The sequence below is a fragment of the Scyliorhinus torazame genome, chromosome 16, assembly GCF_047496885.1.
Source record: "Scyliorhinus torazame isolate Kashiwa2021f chromosome 16, sScyTor2.1, whole genome shotgun sequence".
In the NCBI taxonomy this organism is placed as follows: Eukaryota; Metazoa; Chordata; class Chondrichthyes; order Carcharhiniformes; family Scyliorhinidae; genus Scyliorhinus; species Scyliorhinus torazame.
In genome coordinates this window covers 151,440,496-151,459,291 of record NC_092722.1, presented here as the reverse complement: position 1 = coordinate 151,459,291, position 18,796 = coordinate 151,440,496, and the positions used below count along the sequence as shown (strand labels likewise).

Below are 18,796 nucleotides of genomic sequence, written 5' to 3'. Positions count from 1 at the left end.
TTGCCAACATCACGTCATGTAGGTGAGGAGGGGTGGGGTGGAGTGGGGGGGGGAATTCCTTACCTGGGAAAACATATGCCGTTTAAATACATTTAAATAAAGGGCAGGAACCCCGTTATGTCACTGACAAGGGGCGGGGAAAATCAGAAAATGCAATCTTGCCTGCGAGAATCTCATTTTCGGATTCTCGTGAGAATTTGTGGCCATGTCGCCGTTTTCGCTCACGGCAAACGCAGGTGCAAAATCACCCCGAATGAATCTTCATTTTTCACAGAAGTGAAATCTGAATTAAGTTCATAATCTGAAGCTATCAAGACTGTGTCCAGTCTGAGTAAAATTGTAATACACGTGTTCATATGGACACGCCTTATTATACATGCCTTCTCATCAGCTTGCCACTGTCGTTACAGGTAGTAAGTAAACAGATATTCTTTCTGGAAGAGCCACAACACCATTGAAGGAATAAATAATTATTGGTTGCTTGCTTCGAGAATGTTCAAGTCCTTATGACCTAATGGTTAATGTACATCAATTCATTCTACAAGTCTAAAGGGAGGAAGGAGAGCAGGATTCCTCGGGTACTTGACGAAAATAGATACATCTATTTTCCCTGACACTATTGGTACATCAATCACTTTGTTTATGCATCTATACCTGGTACCTTTTAGTGGTAAGAGTTTATTTTCTAGGGTTGTAGAGTTGGAAAATGAACGTGCCACGTTCCCTCATGGTTTGCTTCACTTCATGGCCAATCAAAGCTGGGACTTTGGAAGCGCCCACTGAAGAAAAAGCCAGGCAAAGGTAAGGGACAAGGGCAACATAAAAAAAGCCTGATTTTCTTCTGGCTGGAGAATCTAAAACAAGGGGACACAATCACAGGATAAGGGGCCAATCGTTCAGGATTGAAATGAGGAAAAATTTCAACACTAAAAGTCTTGTGAACCTTTGGAATTCTCTACCTCACAGGGTTGCGGTTGCTCCATTCATGAATATAATGAGATATATGAATATAAGAGATGGACAGGTTTTTGGTCTCTCAGGACTAGGAGGTGTCAGTTGGTGGAAATAGAGGTGAAGCTAAAGATGACCTATTATTGTATGGAATGGTGGTAGATCATGCACAATGGACCATATGGTCTGCTTCCTCCTATTTCTTATTTTTCTATGTCAGGAGATTCATTTATAAATAAAGCACATTTGACCTCATCCTTACCAACTGGCCTGCCGCAGATGCATCTTCCCAAGACATTATCAGTAGGAGTGACCACCGCACAGTCCTTGTGGAGACAAAGTCCCATCTTCCCATTGAGGATTCCATCGTGTTGTAAGATCTAGCAACTCCAAACTGGACAGAACTGGGCAGCAGCAGAATTGCGCAATCTGTAACCTCATGGTTCGGCATTTAAAAAAAATTATTCAATAGAATATCGGCATCATTAGCTGGGCCAACATTTATTGCCCATCCCTAATTACCCTTGAGAGGGCATTTAGGAGTCAACCACATTCCTGTGGATCTGGAGTCACATGTAGGCCAGACCAGGTAAGGACAGCAGATTTCCTTCCCTAAAGGACATTAGTGAACCAAATGGGCTTTTACAACAATTAACAATGGTCATCATTAGACTTTTAATTACAGATCTTAATTCAATTCAAATTTCACCATCTGCCGTGGTAGGATTTGAACCCAGGTCCTCAGAGCATGACCCTGGGTATCTGGATTACTAGTCCAGTGATGATACCACTATGCCAATGCCTCCACCATTCTACATTTAACACCAAGCCAGGGGTTCAACCCTGGTTCAATGAAGCGTGCAGGAGGGAATGCCAGAATCAGCACCATGCACACATAAAAATGAGGTGTCAACCTGGTGCATGTACACTACTTGCATGTCAAACAACAGAAGCAGCGTGTGACAGACAGAGCTAAGCGATCCCACAAACACTGGATCAGATCTAAACTCTGCAGTCCTGCCACATCCAGCTATTCAGGGTGCTGGAAAATTAAACAACTCACTGGAGGAGGAGACTCCATAATTATTCCCATCCTCAATGATGGAGGATCATCAGTGCAAAATATAAGGCTGGGGCATTTGCTATAATCTTCAGCCAAAAGTGCCGAGTGGATGATTAATCCTGAGGCCCCCAGCATCACAAATGTCAGTCTTCAGCCAATTCAAGTCACTCAACGTGATATCAAGAAATGTCTGAAGGCACTGGGCACTGCAAAAGCTATGGCCCTGACAATATTCTAGCACTGAAAACTTGTGCTCCAGGACTTGCCCTAGCCAAGCTGTTCCAGTATAGCTACAACACTGGCATCCACTTGGTAATGTGGAACATGTCCAGTTATGTCCTGTACACACAAAGCAGGACATATCCAACCCAGCCAATTACCGCCCAATCAGCCTACTCTTGATCATAAGTAAAGCAAGGGAAGGAGTCATCAACAATGCTATTAGTAGCACTTAGTTAGCAATGATCTGCTCACTGGCGCTCAATTTGGGCTCTGTCAGGGCCATTCAGCTCCTTCCCTCATTTCAGCCTTGGTACAAACATGGACAAAAAAGCTGAACCTCCAAGGTGTGGTGAGAATGACTGCCCTGGAAATCAAAGTCACATGTGGCCGAGTATGGCATCAAGGAGCCCAGGCAAAAGTGGTGTCAATTTGAATCAGGGGAAAACTCTCCAATGGTTGGAGTCATATCTGGCCCAAAGGATGATTGTTGTGGTTGCTGGAGGTCAGTCATCTCAGTTTCAAGCCATCACTGCGGGAGTTCCTCAGTGCAGTGTCCTGGGCACAACCACCTTCAGCTATTTCATCAATGGTGTTCCCCCCATCATAGGGTTGGAAGTGGGGATGTTCACTGATGACTGCACAATGCTCTGCACCATTCGCACCTCCTCAGATCTGAAGCAGTCCATGGTCAAATGCAACAAGACCTGAACAATATCCAGGCTTGGGCTGACAAGCGATAAGTAATATTTGCATCCCAAGTAATGACCTTACATTGCACCTTGACATTCAATGGCATTACCATCACTGAATCTCCCATTATCAACATCTTTGGAGTTAACACTGACCAGAAACTGAACTGGACTAGCCATATAAACATTGTGGCTACATGGGTAGGTCAGAAATCAGGAAATCCTGCAGTGGGGAACTCAACCCTTGACTTCCCAAAGCCTGTCCACCACCCCTACACGGCACAAGTCAAGGTGTGTGATGGAATACTCTCCACTTGCCTGGATGAGTGCAGCTTCAACAACTTGGGCGGCATGGTGGCTAGCACTGCTGCCTCATAGTGTCAGGGACCTGGATTTGATTCTGATCTTGGGTGACTGTGTGGAGTTTCCTCCGAGTGCTCTGGCTTCCTCCCACAGTCGAGAGATGTGCAGGTTAGGTTGATTGATCATGCTAAATTGCCCCTTAGTATCCAATGGTTATATGGGATTACGGGAGGGGGGGTAGGATGGGTGGGGTACTCCTTCAGAGGGTCAGTTCAGACTAGATAGGCTTAATGGCCTCCTTCTGCACTGTAGAGATTCTATGATACTCAAGAAACTCAATACTATCCAGGACAAAACAGCTCACTTGTTTGGCATTCCAACCACAGACATTCACTCTCTCCACCACCAACGAACAGTAACAGCAGTGTGTGTCATCTACAAGATGTACTGCAGGAAGTCACCAAGACACCTTAGACAGCACCTTCGAAACCCATGACTGAAACCATTTAGAAAAACAAGGGCAGCAGATAGATGGGAACACCACCACATGAAGGTTCCCCTCCAAGTCACTCACTATCCCGACTTGGAAATATATCGCCGTTCCTTCACTGTCGCTGGGTCAAAATGCTGGAACTCCCTCCCTAACAACACTGTGGGTGTACCTACACCACATGGATTGCAATGGCTTAAGAAGCTGGCTGCAGAAATATAACAGTGGATAAGAAGTGGAGGAAGAAATATGTCAGCAAATATGTGAAATTAAGAAATTAAGACATAGAATCATAACATTGAAGTTTTTAACTACCCTAAGATGAACTTGGAAGAGCTAGTGTAAGGGGAAAAGGAATGGCCCTTTTCCAATGCATGCTGGACTCCTTTGTTATCTAATGTATGAAAAGCCCAACAAGAGTGTGAGCAATGCTGGATGTTGGAATGAGAAATGAACCACATTAGATAAGAGAAGAAAGGGCATGGAAATATTTAGGCAATAGCAATCACAACATAATAAGTTTTAAGATAAATATTTGGGAAGATCATAAGGAAGACATGGACCAAAGTAATAAATTAGAAAATACTATAAGGCCATAAAAAATAGCAGCAGAATTAGGCTATTCGGCCCATTGAGTCTACTCCACCATTGATCATGGTTGATATGTTCCTTATCCCCATTCCCCTGCCTTCTCTCCATAACCACTGATACCCTTATTAATCAAGAAATCCCCTTATTAATCAAGAACACCAGATTTGTGCTCGAGGTGCTGTTACCCACAGGGCTATAGACCAAGAGCTGGAAGGTGGAATTAGACAGAATAGTTCTTTCTTAGAACATAAGAACAAGGAGCAGGAACAGGCAATTTAGCATCTCCAGACTGATCCACCGTTCAATACGATCATGGCTGATCTCGTCATGCCTCAACTCCACGTTCCTGCCAGTTCTCTGTAACCCTTCAACCCATTACGATTGTTCCTCCTTAAATTTACTCACTGTCCCACAGATTCACGGCCCTTTGGGAGAAGTAGTTTCTCCTCATGTCTGTTTCAAATTTACTCCCCCTTATCCTCAGACTATGACCTCCCGTTCTAGAACGCCCCACAAGAGGAAGCATCCACTCACGCCTACTTTATTCATACCTTTTATCTTCTTGTATACCTCAATTTGACCTCCCCTCATTCTTCTAAACTCTAGAGAGTATCGGCCTAAATTGCTCAATCTCTCTTCATAAGACAAACCTGTCAGCTGATTTGAAGTGAAATCGAATGGAACTAGAGAAAGTAGATTGGAATAAAATACTGCAAACACAGAAATAAAACAGCAGTGGGAAACACTTCAAATCGTGATCACGAGTCCCAAAGGAATGTAGCCCACTCAAAAGCATTAACTAACTAACTAGCAACCATGGACGATTAAAGAAATAAGGCCAAAATTAAACTTAAAGCAAAGGGGCACAATACTGAAACATAAATAACAGGAGAGAGCATGATCAAGCAGAACATTAAAAGGTTAGGGAATAAATAAAAGCATTATAACACAGCAAAGAGAAACTAAGAAATTCAATTGTGAAGGAATCTAAAAAGCATTCTTCAGATACTCACATAAATCCCAAAAATTAGGCTTGGGATATGGACACTAAATGATTCACACAATAAGAGCAATCCGCGTGACCAATAGCAGTGGAGGTAAAAGGACCAGAGGCGTGAGAGCATAGAGAGTGGAACCAGTAACCGAGAACAGAGGGTGAAGATAAAGAAAGAGAGAGGGAGAGAGAGAGAGTGGAAACCAATTAAGGAGTGATATCAAAGAAGAACAGGTTGGTAATTTTTGCTTTTGAAGCTGGAGCAAATAGAAAAACTTACTTTGTGCAATAAATAATTTTAAACTAAGTAAATTAATTAGATAATAAAACTACAAAATAGTGAGTGAATAAAAGCTATTAAATTGCTTGTTATTTTAATTCTGCGCCTTGTTCCCACTCTGACTTCTCTGTCCTCGATTTCCAGCAGTATTTCAATGAAGCTCAGTGGAAGTGTGAGGAGCCAGACTCTCATCTTTCAGTGAGGCAGTTTCCAGCCTTTTGAAGGCAACACTGAGTTCATCAATTTCAGATTGTAACCTCTCTCGCTCCCCCCTCTTTTGGTTCCTTTTTCTTTCCCGCTTTTCGTTTCTCTTTCCTGTTTTTCTCATTTGTGGACACTTCATGTTTTAACGGACGAGTTGGAGGCCAGAGGGCTAACCTGTTGCCTGGAGGCAGGTCCCTAATTTAAATATTCCAAACGAGGCTATTTGCTTCAGATTCCAGTTCATGTGTCATATATTGTGCTTGCAGGCTCGGTTTCTGAAGTTGATCAAAAGAGCAAGTGCCTTTCTAACATTGACAGTGGGGCAGGAGGAGCGGGGTGCTTACCCCGACTCACCAAGCAAGCCTCCTTGTAATCGGATTCACCACAATCATTGCAAATCCCCTCACCCACCCATCTGACAACCTCCACTCAATGGCCCCTTTGATGCTTGAACCTTCCCTCCCTATCTTCTCTCAGTTCCTCAATTGCGGTCTGATGCCTCGGGCCTTCCTGCTGCGGCTAGGAGTCAAGAAATTTACATTAGGTTCTGCCATTAAACCTTCAAGCACTACAGCTCCCGCCTATGCACCCCACACTAGTCTACTTCTAAACATTGTTTAAATATTACTATGATATTAAATGCGAACATTATTTCCAAATGTCTCAAATAAAATACCCAAGTTCAGTCTGAAACATTATTTCATGAGGTACATAAAAAGACTTTTGTGACAAGGAAAGCAAATGTTAATAAAAATCTAACGTGGGTGTGACCTGTGAGAGATTTGACACATGGCCTGGGTGGACTGACAAAAAAAATTAAATTCACAAATAAGAGTAAAGCTTTGAAGTTGTGGCCCAAGCATAAAGCGAACACTGAGGGCTAATTCATCAAAGCTGACAGCTTGCTATCGTTATTCTGGAGGGATCTGTCTCCAGTCCACGTTGGGAATTTCACTCAGACAACAGCTTTTCCTGGAGGGAATCAGGCAGGCCAAGTAAAGTAGCTGTAATCATCTCTAACTTATAAGCAGTTGGCTCAACTCCCTTCTCTTCTTGTGCTGCAGTTCCACAATAAAATAGATTACAAAGAAACAGGGGTTTTGAATGGGGTTAGCAGGTCGGGGTACTCAGCAATTATGATTTTGGATCATGCTCTGCATTGGATGGATGGGCTTCAGACCGGAGTTTCCGCGACATAATTGGGAAGGTGATCAAGGAATATATACGGTTTAATTGCATGAGGGAGGTCTCATGATTGGGAGATTCTGAACGCGGCAGTGGGGGGTGGTGGGAAGAGGTGACCTCATTCAAGGCTAAGGTGGATAGGGAGGAGAGGGAGGAACGCTAAAGACTGACAGAAGAGATTTTGGAGGTGAATGAGAGGTATGCAGCGGAGCCGGACTAAGAGGAAGGAATTGCAGGCGAGGTTCGACAATTGTCTATGGGGAAAGTGATGAGTTAGTTGAGAAGGGTGAGGGGAGAAGGCAGGACATAGACTAGCTGGCCAGCTCTGGAGGTGGCAGCGAGGAAAATAGTTTGGGTATGGGTTAAGGCGGAGAATGTTGGTGTTGGCGCTGGAGCAGATCAATAAAGCATGTGAGGAATGTTATAGGGACCTGTATACGTTGGAGCCTCTGAAGGAGAAGCGGGGGTGAGGGAATTTCTGGATGGGCTGGAGTATCCGAGGCTGTGAGAGGAGGATAGGGCAGGATTGGAGTAGCTGGTGGGGGAACAGATGGTGAAAGCGGCGATTGGGAGGTTGGAGCAGGGAAGGCAGCGAGGCCCAATGGGGGAGGGGAAACATGGAGGAGGGCTCTTGTCAGGAGTTGCAGTCGCTGGCAATGGCACCGCTCCCGATGACCCAGGAAGTGTGTGGTGTGTCCGGTGGTCGTGGCCACGTTGAAGATTTTGAGGCAGTTTAGACAGCACTTTAAACTGTGGGATGCCGATTAGGGGGAACCATGGGTTCAAGTCGGGAAGGATGGCTGTGAGGTTTCAGGGATGGGACGAGAGAGGGAGAGAGGAAATGAACGACTTGTTCCTAGGGGAGCACTTCGCGAGCTTAGAGGAGCTGGGAGAGAAGTGTGGGCTGGGTTGAGGGGAAGGGTTTAGGTATATGCAGGTGTGGGACATTGCGAGGAAGGTTTTGCCAACATTCCCCATAGTGCCGGCCTTCTCGTTGCTGGAGGCAGTGCTGTCAGCGGAAGGGGTTGGAGAGGGGGGTAGTTTTGGCGATTTATGTGCGGAATTTGGTGGAGGATAGGGTTTCCAAGGAGGGGTTAAGGTGGTGAGAGGAAGGGTTGGGATGATGCTGGAAGAGGGACTGGGGTGTGAGGTGCTGCGGAGGGTGAATGCCTTGACGTTGTTTGCAAGTTAGGGTGGATACAGCTGAAGGCAGTGTACAGGGCATACCTCACAAAATCAAGGTTGTGCCGGCTGTTCGAGAGGGTAGAGGATGTCTGTGAAAGATATGGGAGGGGCCCCATGAATCATGTTTATATATTTTGGTCCTGCCCGAAGCTGGAGAGGTTCTGGTGTTCAGTACAACCCGGGGGTCTTACATGTGGACGTGGAGCCACCTCAAAGCTATATTCGGGTGTCGGACCGGTCTGAGCTGCAGGCAGGGACGGGGACAGATGTTTTAGCTTTCACCTTGCTGATCGCCCGTAGGCTGGTCACGTTGGGGTGGAGGTCAGCTTCTCCACCCTGTGCCTCAGCATGGCGGGGTCCCTGCTGGAGCTTTTGAACCTCGCGATGGTGAAGTTTGAGCTGAGGGGGTTCTACAACTGCTGAGGTTTGTTCATCATACATTTTTGGGAGTTGGTTACTGTTGACGGTTGGGGGGGGGGGGCGTTCACGCGAGGTGGGTTGCGGGTTTATGTTTGTTTGGGGCTGTTTTTGTATGAGAGAATGTTGAAAATTTGTTGAATAAATATACTTTTGAAAAAAAATTACTCTCTTTACAGATCACCGACACTTGACGATAATCTTCGGGCCGTATAAAGGTATTCCTTCTTCAGCAGCTAGTAGGTTACAAAGATGGTCATTGATATTATCGGCACTCACTTGTGGTATTCAATATCGTAAATCAGAGCAACATGCAGATGCTGATGCTTTGTCAAGATTGCTATTACAAATCAAGCAAACACCTCAAGAAAATTTCATCAGCATCTTATATTTCGCACACGTGGATAATGGGCGGGTTTCTCCGTCCCACCCCGCCAGATTTCTAGCTCAGTACGCCGTTGGGATTCTCCGTTTCGCAGGTTGGTCAATGGGGTTTCCCATTGTGGGGCAGCCCCACGCCGTCGGGAAACCCCCACGCTGCCGGCAAAACGGAGCATTAAGACGGCGGAGAATTCAGCCCAATGTATCCGTGCCATCATCTCAAGAACAGAGATACACAAGAACTGATCCAGTGATGGGGAAGGTTATGGACATGATTCTAACAGGAACGATGTTAGATGCTATAACAGAGGTTTCATTTTAAAAGCAATGTGGTATTGCCAATCAATATGTACTAATATGTGAATAGTTTGGTGTAAGAATTAAGCCAGCCAGAGTTCTTGAGTTAACCATCAAGGAGTTAGTTCTATTAATAAAACTCATTCAGGTAAAGATAAAAAATAATTAACAAAAAGGTTTAAAATGTACAAACATGTCTAACGTCCCACTGGTGTAAAGACATACAACGTCCCCAGGCATGCGCAAAATATAAATAAAACTTTACGAAGTATCAAATGTTAAAACTTTGCCAAGTTAAGAAAGGGAAAGTCAGAACAATTATTCCCAGATTGTCTGAATGCTTTTTCACACCTAAAGATCACTTTCCATGGCGACTGCTGGTACTCTCGTTTCTCACTGGAGCAGATGCTTTGCAGTTGTGACCGGTTGATTCACTTTTCTATTAAAGACAGTGCGCGGGATTTAGCCATGAGGTCATGTTGCAGATCCAAAAGCTTTTTTCTGGATATTCCCCGATAACGTGATCAGATTGACGCCCAGAAAGGGCGTGGACTTGACCTGCCTAAATGTTGATGTATTATTATTTACTTAACGAGGTTGAAGTCGAATCTTCAGATCTCATTGAATCTTTCCACCCAATAGGTGTGATGTCACGCGGGTGCGAATTACTACTGGTTTTAAAAAACAGGAACCAGGTGCCATGACCTCTGAGAGGGAGGAAGATTGTCACCACCTGGTACCAGGGAGTTCAAGAGGACAAAGCCCACTGCCTAGCTCTGGGAGTGGGTGTGTTCAAGGTTGTTTGGGGATGGGGGGGGAGGGGGGGGGGGGGCGGGGGCAGTGGGAGAGGCTTGGGTTTGGAGCCTCAAAGATGGGGTTGGCTGGTGTGTGTTGCCTTGAAGCCTGCTGCCTGTGTCTTTTAAACGTTTTTTAGAACACTGTGTCAGTCTGCAGGCTGAGTTGTTAGCAAAGTTTAATATGCGCTCAGTTAGTCAGCTGTCAGTGGTATGGGGCGGCTGTGGGTGCAGGGCTCATGAAGGGGAAGGGTGTGATGAGACTGCCGGAGGGAGGCCTAAGGGGGTTGGTAGGTTTAAACTTAATGGAGTGGCTGTCCAGGAGTCTTAAGTGCCTGACAGCAATGAGATCTCGGCTTGCTGCAGCCAGAGTGAGAAGGTTCTCGATTAGCCTTACCTATCCCTGATACAGAAAGTAATTGTGCCCTCTAACATTCCTGAGACTGATGGTCGTCAAACTAATTGGCCCTTATAAGTTAACGTTAACAATGTCAGCCGCCCACATTCTCAAAGTCAAGGTGGGTGGGATTTATTCTAATTGGTTGAATTCAAGGGGAGTATCACAGTCTCTGGCTCAATTGGTCAGAGTGTTCGGCCAGTTACTGAGACGTGGGCGGCTCGAGACCATCTAGGGGTGGAGCTTTCCATGCTTTCTCCCCATCAGCATTCATTGGCACACAGTATCGGGTTGTCATTTGGGAAATTGACAGCAAGAAAATATCCTGAAAGTCAAGGGGAAACTACCAAAATATTTCAAAGTCCAGGGTGATAACTTGTGGTTCAAGGATAAATCTTGGGTGTAATTGATCGAGAGAGACTGTGTTTGCATAATTGCTGGACCCCAGCGCCGCCATTGGGGATTGATTAGCCCTCAAGGTGATAGAACCAAACAGTTAGCCCTGACCATGAGGACTGGGTGACCACTGAAACCTCCTGTTGAACCTCCAGTGATATAGAGATGAAAGGAAGAGACAATCAGACAGGAGGCCACCTCTGGCCTGAGTGACACCAGCCTGACTCTCTCTCCTTCTCTCTCTCATCCATCCTTTGCAGCTTACCTATTGAGATCAGTATGGAGCCAGTCGAGCTGCAATTCTGCTAATTACAGCGCAGGAGGAGCACAGACTCCAGCAGCTATGACTGGAGGCACCCAGGGAGCACCCAGCGCCAGGAGAACAGGGGCCGCCAAGAAAAGTGTCTCCAACAAAAAGTAAGGTTGATCTTTATTCGTGAAATGTTTGCTGTGAAAACAGGAATCCAAGTTTTCGTCGACTAAGTTATTTTATAAGGAACTGTAGTGTGGTGACAAAATAAAACTATAGGTTCTGTAGTCGGTTCCAGGAGGGAGACAGCACAGAATTAATTCATTTTGGCAGTTTCAAGTTTGTGAGATCATAATGCTGACCGGTAATCTTTGACCGTTAGTCTGGGATAATAACATAAATTTTAATAATAAACTCATATCAATAATGCCGGCATCAGTCCCTGTTGGCTGGAATATATCTATTGTGAGTTGGTGTTAACGGCTGGGATTCTCCGGGCTTCCAGCCGCGTATTCCTCAGCAGTGGGAGGCGGTGCGCCATTCGCTGGCAGTGGGATTCTCAGTCTCCGCCACTGTCAATGGGAATTCCCGTTTAAGCCTCCTCACGCCGCCAGGAAACCAACGGGTGGGGTCCGCTGCTGACGGAGCCAGCGAACGGCCGGAGAACTCACCAACAGGCTACAACTTTTGTCATGGTTGTATTCTCCATGCAATCCAATGGCATACAAATTATCTATTACTCCCTACTTCCAACGTTTTTCCAAATAACCTCTCTTTCAGTTGCCAAGGTGAGGGGTGCCGATGCTGTGAATGAAACAATTAGGTATTCACGAGAATAGATGCAGAATAAAGTCCATTCTCTTCAATTGATGAGGAAAAGGGTTGCTCTAGTCACCATGGGGGTAATTTTAACCTGACTCGCTGATGGAATATGGATGGATTTGTGTCAACCGCCCATTTTAAATCTAAATTCAGACAGGGCATAAAATAGATGGTTGACCCATCCATTTCCTGCCTAGTGGGTTAGGTTAAAATGACCTTTAATGTGCAGCAAGATTGTAAATGTATTATGAAGATTTGCAAATTCCTGCTCAATGAAGAGTCTATATTCAATCCACCCCCATCATGGACTCTACTCCCGTTTATTAAGCTTTTGAAAATAATACAACATAAATGCACCAAAATCTCAATCCTAAACTCTCTGAAACACAGTGGTGAAATTGTTCCACCTTGTGGTACGAAAGTAGTCACTTGTCTTCTTCCAATAAATTTACCAGCCTAGTTGTGAGGTGCAGGTCAAGAGCCTCTGTGGGAAGTGGAAGACAGAGACAAAGCCAGAGACAGATTCAACCCTGTCTGCATTTGTCCATCACTTAGCAGAGCATCTATTTGTTATGGCAGAATTTTGGGAACCGTTATCTAGAAGGGACGTACAAAAATAAGGCTAACAGGGCTGGTTTATGATTGCCTCTTTAACATCTTATTTTCCTTTTCCTGGTCAAAATGTCGAAGAAAATCTGAGGAAGGGCCACAATCACCAAGGCTATAAGGTAGCTCTTCGCTCACAGAGATACAGCATAGGTTTTCACTGTCTCGATGTAATGTTGAGCTGTCATAAATTTTATAGTCGTATATGTGTGAATAACATTCTGGATGGCCTCTGAATAAAACATCTGTCGCTAGGTGATTTGTATTCACTCCTTGCAATTTCTGGACTATTGTAACAAGTCCCCAGCACACAGCTGGGTTTTTGGATCTTATGACTAGATGTTGTTTAATATTGAATACAGTGGCTAGAAGTTGTTTAATACTGAACACAGTGGCTGTTGACAAATTCTGTCATGGGATAATATTTTGGACAAGCCCAACAAATAACTAGCGCTTGTAAAGTTATAAAATACTTTTGAAAAATATTATTCTTTCACAAGATGTGGGCATCACTGACAAGGCCAGCATTTAATTGTCCATCCATATTTGCCCCTGGGAAGTAGTGGTGAACTAAAGTGTGAGGGCACCAAATAACACAGTTCTTTGGGGTTTAGTTTGTGTTAACTGCGTGTTTGGAGAATCTTGTGAATAATATTTTTGTTTCTCAGAGTTAAAAATCCTTGTATCCTTATTTTTTCTAAAACCTCACCGTTAGAATTTCCTTGGATAATCATCATAGAATCATAAAATTTACAGTGCAGAAGGAGGCCATTCGGCCCATCAAGTCTGCACTGGCTCTTTGAAAGAGCACCCTACCCAAGGTCAACACCTCCACCCTATCCCCATAACCAAGTAACCCCACCCAACACTGAGGGCAATTTTAGACACTAAGGGCAATTTAGCATGTCCAATCCACCTAACCTGCACATCTTTGGGCTGTGGGAGAAAACCGGAGCACCCGGAGAACGTGCAGATTCCGCACAGACAGTGACCCAAGCCGGCAATCGAACTTGGGACCCTGGAGCTGTGAAGCAATTGTGCTAACCACCATGCTACCGTATTGCCCCTTGAAGTTACTGTGAAAAGCCCCTAGTCGCCACATTCCGGTGCCTGTTCAGGGAGGCCGGTACGGGAATTGAACCCGCATTGCTAGTCTTATTCTGCATTACAAGCCAGCAGTTTAGCCCACTGTGCTACATAAAGCTCAAACTTCAATGAGAACGGTAGACAAAAACATTCTCTATGGTATTTCACTGTAATCCCGCTTACCCTGTCGATGGTGTCATGATGCAGCCTCCTTTCTCAGATGATGCCTTGCAGGTACAGCCACGCTCAGGTGTATCATGGTTCATGCCAAAGTTGTGGCCTAGCTCGTGGGCCATTGTTACTGCTGCTCCTAGAGGATTGTCTGAATGATCCTGGTAAAATTAAAGAATAACATTTGTACCCATTCCAAAGTTGTTCTTCAGAAACAATATAATTCGACTTCCGGTGGCGGCATTGGAGGAGTAAGTCGCACATTTGGTGGCCCCCGCTCTGGTCGGACTTTTTGGACCTTTCCCCTGTTTTTCTACCGGATTTGAATTGTAAAACGGATGTTAGTGGTAATTGTTTACTGCATTCCCACATCGTTGCATGGAGAGAAGGACTAGAAGTGTTCTTAAGGGCAGAAACAAAAAGATAGAGAAGGCTTGGGCTGTAGCTGCAACAGAAGACAGCACGGCGGAGGTTCGGACCTCTGGCTTGTCGACCCAGCAGTCTATGGAGCAGCTGATGCAAGTCATTCAGGAAGGCTTTGCTATGCAGAAACGGGACTGCTTGGACCCGATAAAAGAGTCGATTGGGCGGTTGGAGTATAGATTGGACGCCCAAGATCGGGCGATCCAGAAGGTGGAGAAGGCGCTGGCTGAGCAGGAGGAACATCAGACTGCGGTGGAGCTGGAGGTGGGGATGCTGAGGGACCAGCAGAAAAAGCTCCTGAAGGTGGAAGACCTTGAAAATAGGCCCCGCCGGCAGAACCTAAGAATCATCAGGCTCCCGGAGGGGTCCGAAGGAACGGATGCTGGGGCTTACAGCGCAGACATGTTTGTGAAGCTGCTGGGGGATGGGGCATTCTCCCGACCCTTGGAGGTGGACAGGGCTCACAGAGAACTCGCGATGAAGCCGTGAATGGGAGACCCCCCGGGGGCAATGGTGGTGAGATTCCACAGGTTCTTGGATAAGGAGCGCATTCTACAGTGGGCCAAGCAGACACGGAGCTGTAAATGGGACAATATCATCCTGCGGGTTTACCAGGACCTGAGTGTAGTGGTGGCCAGGAGGAGAGCAGGCTTCAACCAGATCAGGTCAATCCTTTTTAAGAAAAAGGAGAAGTTTGGACTGTTATTCCCAGCCATCTCTGGGTCACGCATGAGGATCAGCACTTCTACTTCGAGTCGCCTGAGGACACGTTGGGCTTTGCGAAAAAGAAAGGGCTGGTGATGGATTGAGAACTTTTGAACTTGGCTGCAACGTTCATGTTTTTGGTTTAAAAAAAATTTTTGTTTCTCTGTTTTTGTAATAAGTTTCTCATTTTGTGTTTCATGGAAGATGTTTGTGATGCCGTTTGCATTGATTTGGAACCAGCGGTAGAGCTGAGTGAGTTAAGGCTTTCATTTGCACTGTTGGGGGATGGAGGTGTGCTTGTTTAGATCTTGGTGTTTTTCTGTTGGGCAATTGTGTGGGGATTGTTTGATGTTGGAGTTTGTTTGTATGAGCGGCTGGGGAGGGAACAATAGATGGGAGACTATCCGGCGCCAGGGATGGGGGCCACCAAGCTAGCTGGGCGGGCTAGCTCTCGGAAGCGCAGTGAGGGGTCTGCATATGTTTGGTTTAGTAAAGGGGTTGGGTTACAGGGTGTTGTTACTAGGAGGGAGAGGGGGGGGCGAATGTTCTGCTGACGAGGGAGAGACTTGGACTGAGGGACAGAGAGGAGGTTGGGAGCGGGGACTGCCTGGCGATGGACCGGTGGAGACGCGGAGCACGGGCTAGAGGTGGGCCTAATAAAGGGGATGGCGGAGGGGGGGAGCAATGAGCCCCCCAACTAGGCTGTTCACCTGGAATGTTCGAGGGTTAAATGGGCCGGTCAAATGGGCACGTGTGTTCGCGCATCTTAGGGGATTGAAGGCGGACGTGGTAATGTAGCAGGAGACGCACCTTAGAGTAAAGGACCAGGTTAGACTGAGGAAAGCCTGGGTCAGTCAGGTCTTTCACTCGGGACTAGATTCAAAGACTAGAGGGATCGCGATCCTGATCAATAAGCGAGTGGTGTTTTGAGGTGGATAGAATTGTCTCGGACGTGGAAGGTTGGTACATTATGGTCAGTGGGAAGCTAGAGGGGGTGCAGGTGGTATTAATAAATGTGTATGCGCCAAATTGGGATGATGTGGAGTTTATAAAGAGGATGCTGGGGAAGATACCGGACCTGGACTTGCACAGGTTGGTCATGGGAGGGGACTTCAACATAATTATCGATCCTGGCTTGGACCGGTCAAGCTCGAAAACAGGCAGGGTGCCAGAAATGGCAAAGGAACTAAGAGGGTTCATGGAGCTGTTGGGGGGAGGGGGGGGGGGGGGCGGGGGGTGGATCCATGGAGATTTGGGCAACTGAGGGTGAAGGAGTTCTCCTTCTACTCACACGTGCATAAAGTGTACTCCCGGATTGATTTCTTTATTTTGAGCAGGGCCCTACTGGCAGGGGTGGTGGACACGGGGTACTCAGCGATCACAATCTCAGACCATGCTCCGCACTGGGTTGACCTGCAGGTTAGTAAAGACAGTAACCAGCGCTCGCAATGGAGGTTAGATGTGGGACTTCTGGCTAACGAAGGAGTGTGCGAGCGGCTGAGGAAATGTATTCAGAGCTACCTGCAGGTCAACAACACGGGGGAAATTTCAGCAGCGGTGGTCTGGGAAGCACTGAAGGCGGTGGTCAGGGGGGAGCTGATCTCGATACGGGCCCATAGGGAGAAGGTGGACAGGGCAGAGATGGACCGACTGGTAAAGGAGATATTACAGATTGATAGGAGGTATGCAGAGACCCCAGAGGCAGGGCTTTTAAGGGAACGGCAGAGGTTACAGGCGGAGTTTAGCTTGCTGACCACAGGGAGGGCGGTGGAGCAGCTGAGAAAGGCGAGGGGGGCGATCTATGAACATGAGAGAGAAGGCCAGCAGAATGCTTGCACAGCAACTTAGAAAGAGGGAGGCAGCCAGGGAGATAGGGAAAGTAAAGGACGGAGATGGGAACCTGGTTGGTGATTCAGTAGGGGTGAATAAGGCGTTTAGGGATTTCTAAAGCAGGCTGTACAGGTCGGAACCCCCTGCGGGGCCGGAGGGGATGAAGCACTTTTTGGAGGAGCTGAATTTCCCAAAGGTGGCGGGGAGCGGGTAAAAGGGCTGGGGGCCCCGATCGGGTTGGAAGAGATAGTGGAGGGTCTGAAGGCCATGCAGTCGGGTAAAGCCCTGGGGCCGGACGGGTACCCAGTGGAGGTCTATAAAAAGTTCTCTGGGATATTGGGGCTGGTGTTGATGAGGATGTTCAATGAGGCAAGGGAAAGAGTGGTGTTGCCCCCAACGATGTCGCAGGCAATGATTTTGCTGATTCTTAAGCGGGACAAGAACCAGAGCAGTGTGGGTCCTACAGGCCGATCTCCCTGTTAAATGTGGATGCCAAGTTGCTGGCCAAAATCTTGTCCTCCAAGATTGAGGATTGTGTTCCGGATGTTATTGGGGGGGGCCAGACGGGGTTTGTTAAGGGCAGGTAGTTGGTGGCCAATGTAAGAAGTCTGTTAAATGTGATCATGATGCCCCCGGAAGGTAGGGAGGTGGAGGTAGTGATCGCAATGGATGTAGAAAAGGCTTTTGATCGGGTAGAATGGGACTATCTGTGGGAGATACTGGGACGGTTCGAATTTGGGTGGAGCTTTATCGACTGGGTCAGGTTACTGTATCAGGCTCCTGTGGCAAGTGTACGGACGAATAGGACAATATCGGACTATTTTAGACTGCACCGGGGGACGAGACAGGGATGCCCCCTGTTCCCACTGTTGTTTGCGCTGGCTATAGAGCCGTTGGAAATTGCTCTGAGGGCATCGAGGGGCTGGAGAGGACTGGTCCGTGGGGGGTGGAGCACAGGGTTTCGCTCTATGCGGATGACCTGATTCTGTACGTTTCGGACCCAATAGAGGAGATGGAAGAAATCATGAGGGCTCTAGGGAAATTTGGCCGGTTATCGGGGTATAAGCTTAATATGGGAAAGAGTGAGATGTTTGTGGTCCAGGCGAGCGGACAGGAGAGGCGACTGGGAGTGCTGCCGTTTAGGTTAGTAGAGGGAAGCTTTAGGTACATAAGCATCCAAGTGGTGAGGGAATGGGACCAGCTGCATAAATTGAATCTGGCCCGGCTGGTGGACCAAATGAAGGACGATTTTCGGAGATGGGACATGCTTCCGTTGTCTCTGGCTGGGAGGGTGCAGACGGTGAAGGTGACGGTCCTCCCGAGATTCCTGTTTGTATTTCAGTGTCTCCCCATCTTTATTCCGCGGTCCTTTTTTAAGCGGGTCAACAGAGTGATCACAAGCTTCGTCTGGGCGGGCAAGATCCCGCGGGTAAGGAAGGTAATGCTCGAGCGGAGCCGGGAAGAGGGCGGGCTGGCGCTGCCAAATTTTAGCAACTATTACTGGGCGGCTAATATAGCCATGATCAGGAAGTGGGTGGTGGGGGAGGGGTCAGCATGGGTGTGCATGGAGGCGGCTTCATGCAAGGGCACCAGTTTGGGGGCATTGGTAACTGCGCTTCTGCCGTTCCCGCCGGCATGGTACTCCACCAGTCCAGTGGTGGTGGCGGCCTTGAGAGTTTGGGGCCAGTGGAGGCGGCATGTGGGAGCAGTGGGAACATCGGTCTGGGCCCCAATCTGTGATAATCACCGGTTTGCCCCGGGGAGTATGGACGGGGGGTTCCGGTTATGGCGGAGAGTGGGGATTGAGAGGATGGGGGATATGTTCATAGAGGGGAGCTTTCCGAGTATGAGAGCATTGGAGGAAATGGGTTGGTGAGGGGAAACGAATTCAGGTATCTGCAGATGCGGGACTTCCTTTGTAAACAGGTGTCAACCTTCCCGTTCCTACCACTAAGGGGGATTCAGGAGAGGGTAGTTTCCAGAGGGTGGGTAGGAGAAGAGAGCATCTCGGACATTTATAAGGAGCTTATGGGGTCGGAGGAGACGCAGACCGAGGAGCTGAAG

At 47.2% G+C, this 18,796-nt stretch overlaps 1 protein-coding gene across 3 annotated transcripts in view; it reads right to left on the bottom strand.

Annotated features, from left to right (window-relative positions):
• LOC140393136 (disintegrin and metalloproteinase domain-containing protein 12-like) overlaps nt 1–18,796 on the bottom strand; it is a 597,415-nt gene that overhangs the window by 102,377 nt on the left and 476,242 nt on the right. For all 3 annotated transcript variants that reach the window (XM_072479211.1, XM_072479210.1, XM_072479212.1), the window contains one exon: nt 13,787–13,935. In XM_072479211.1, coding sequence (XP_072335312.1) covers nt 13,787–13,935 — 149 coding nt within the window. The remainder of the gene's footprint in view (nt 1–13,786; nt 13,936–18,796) is intronic.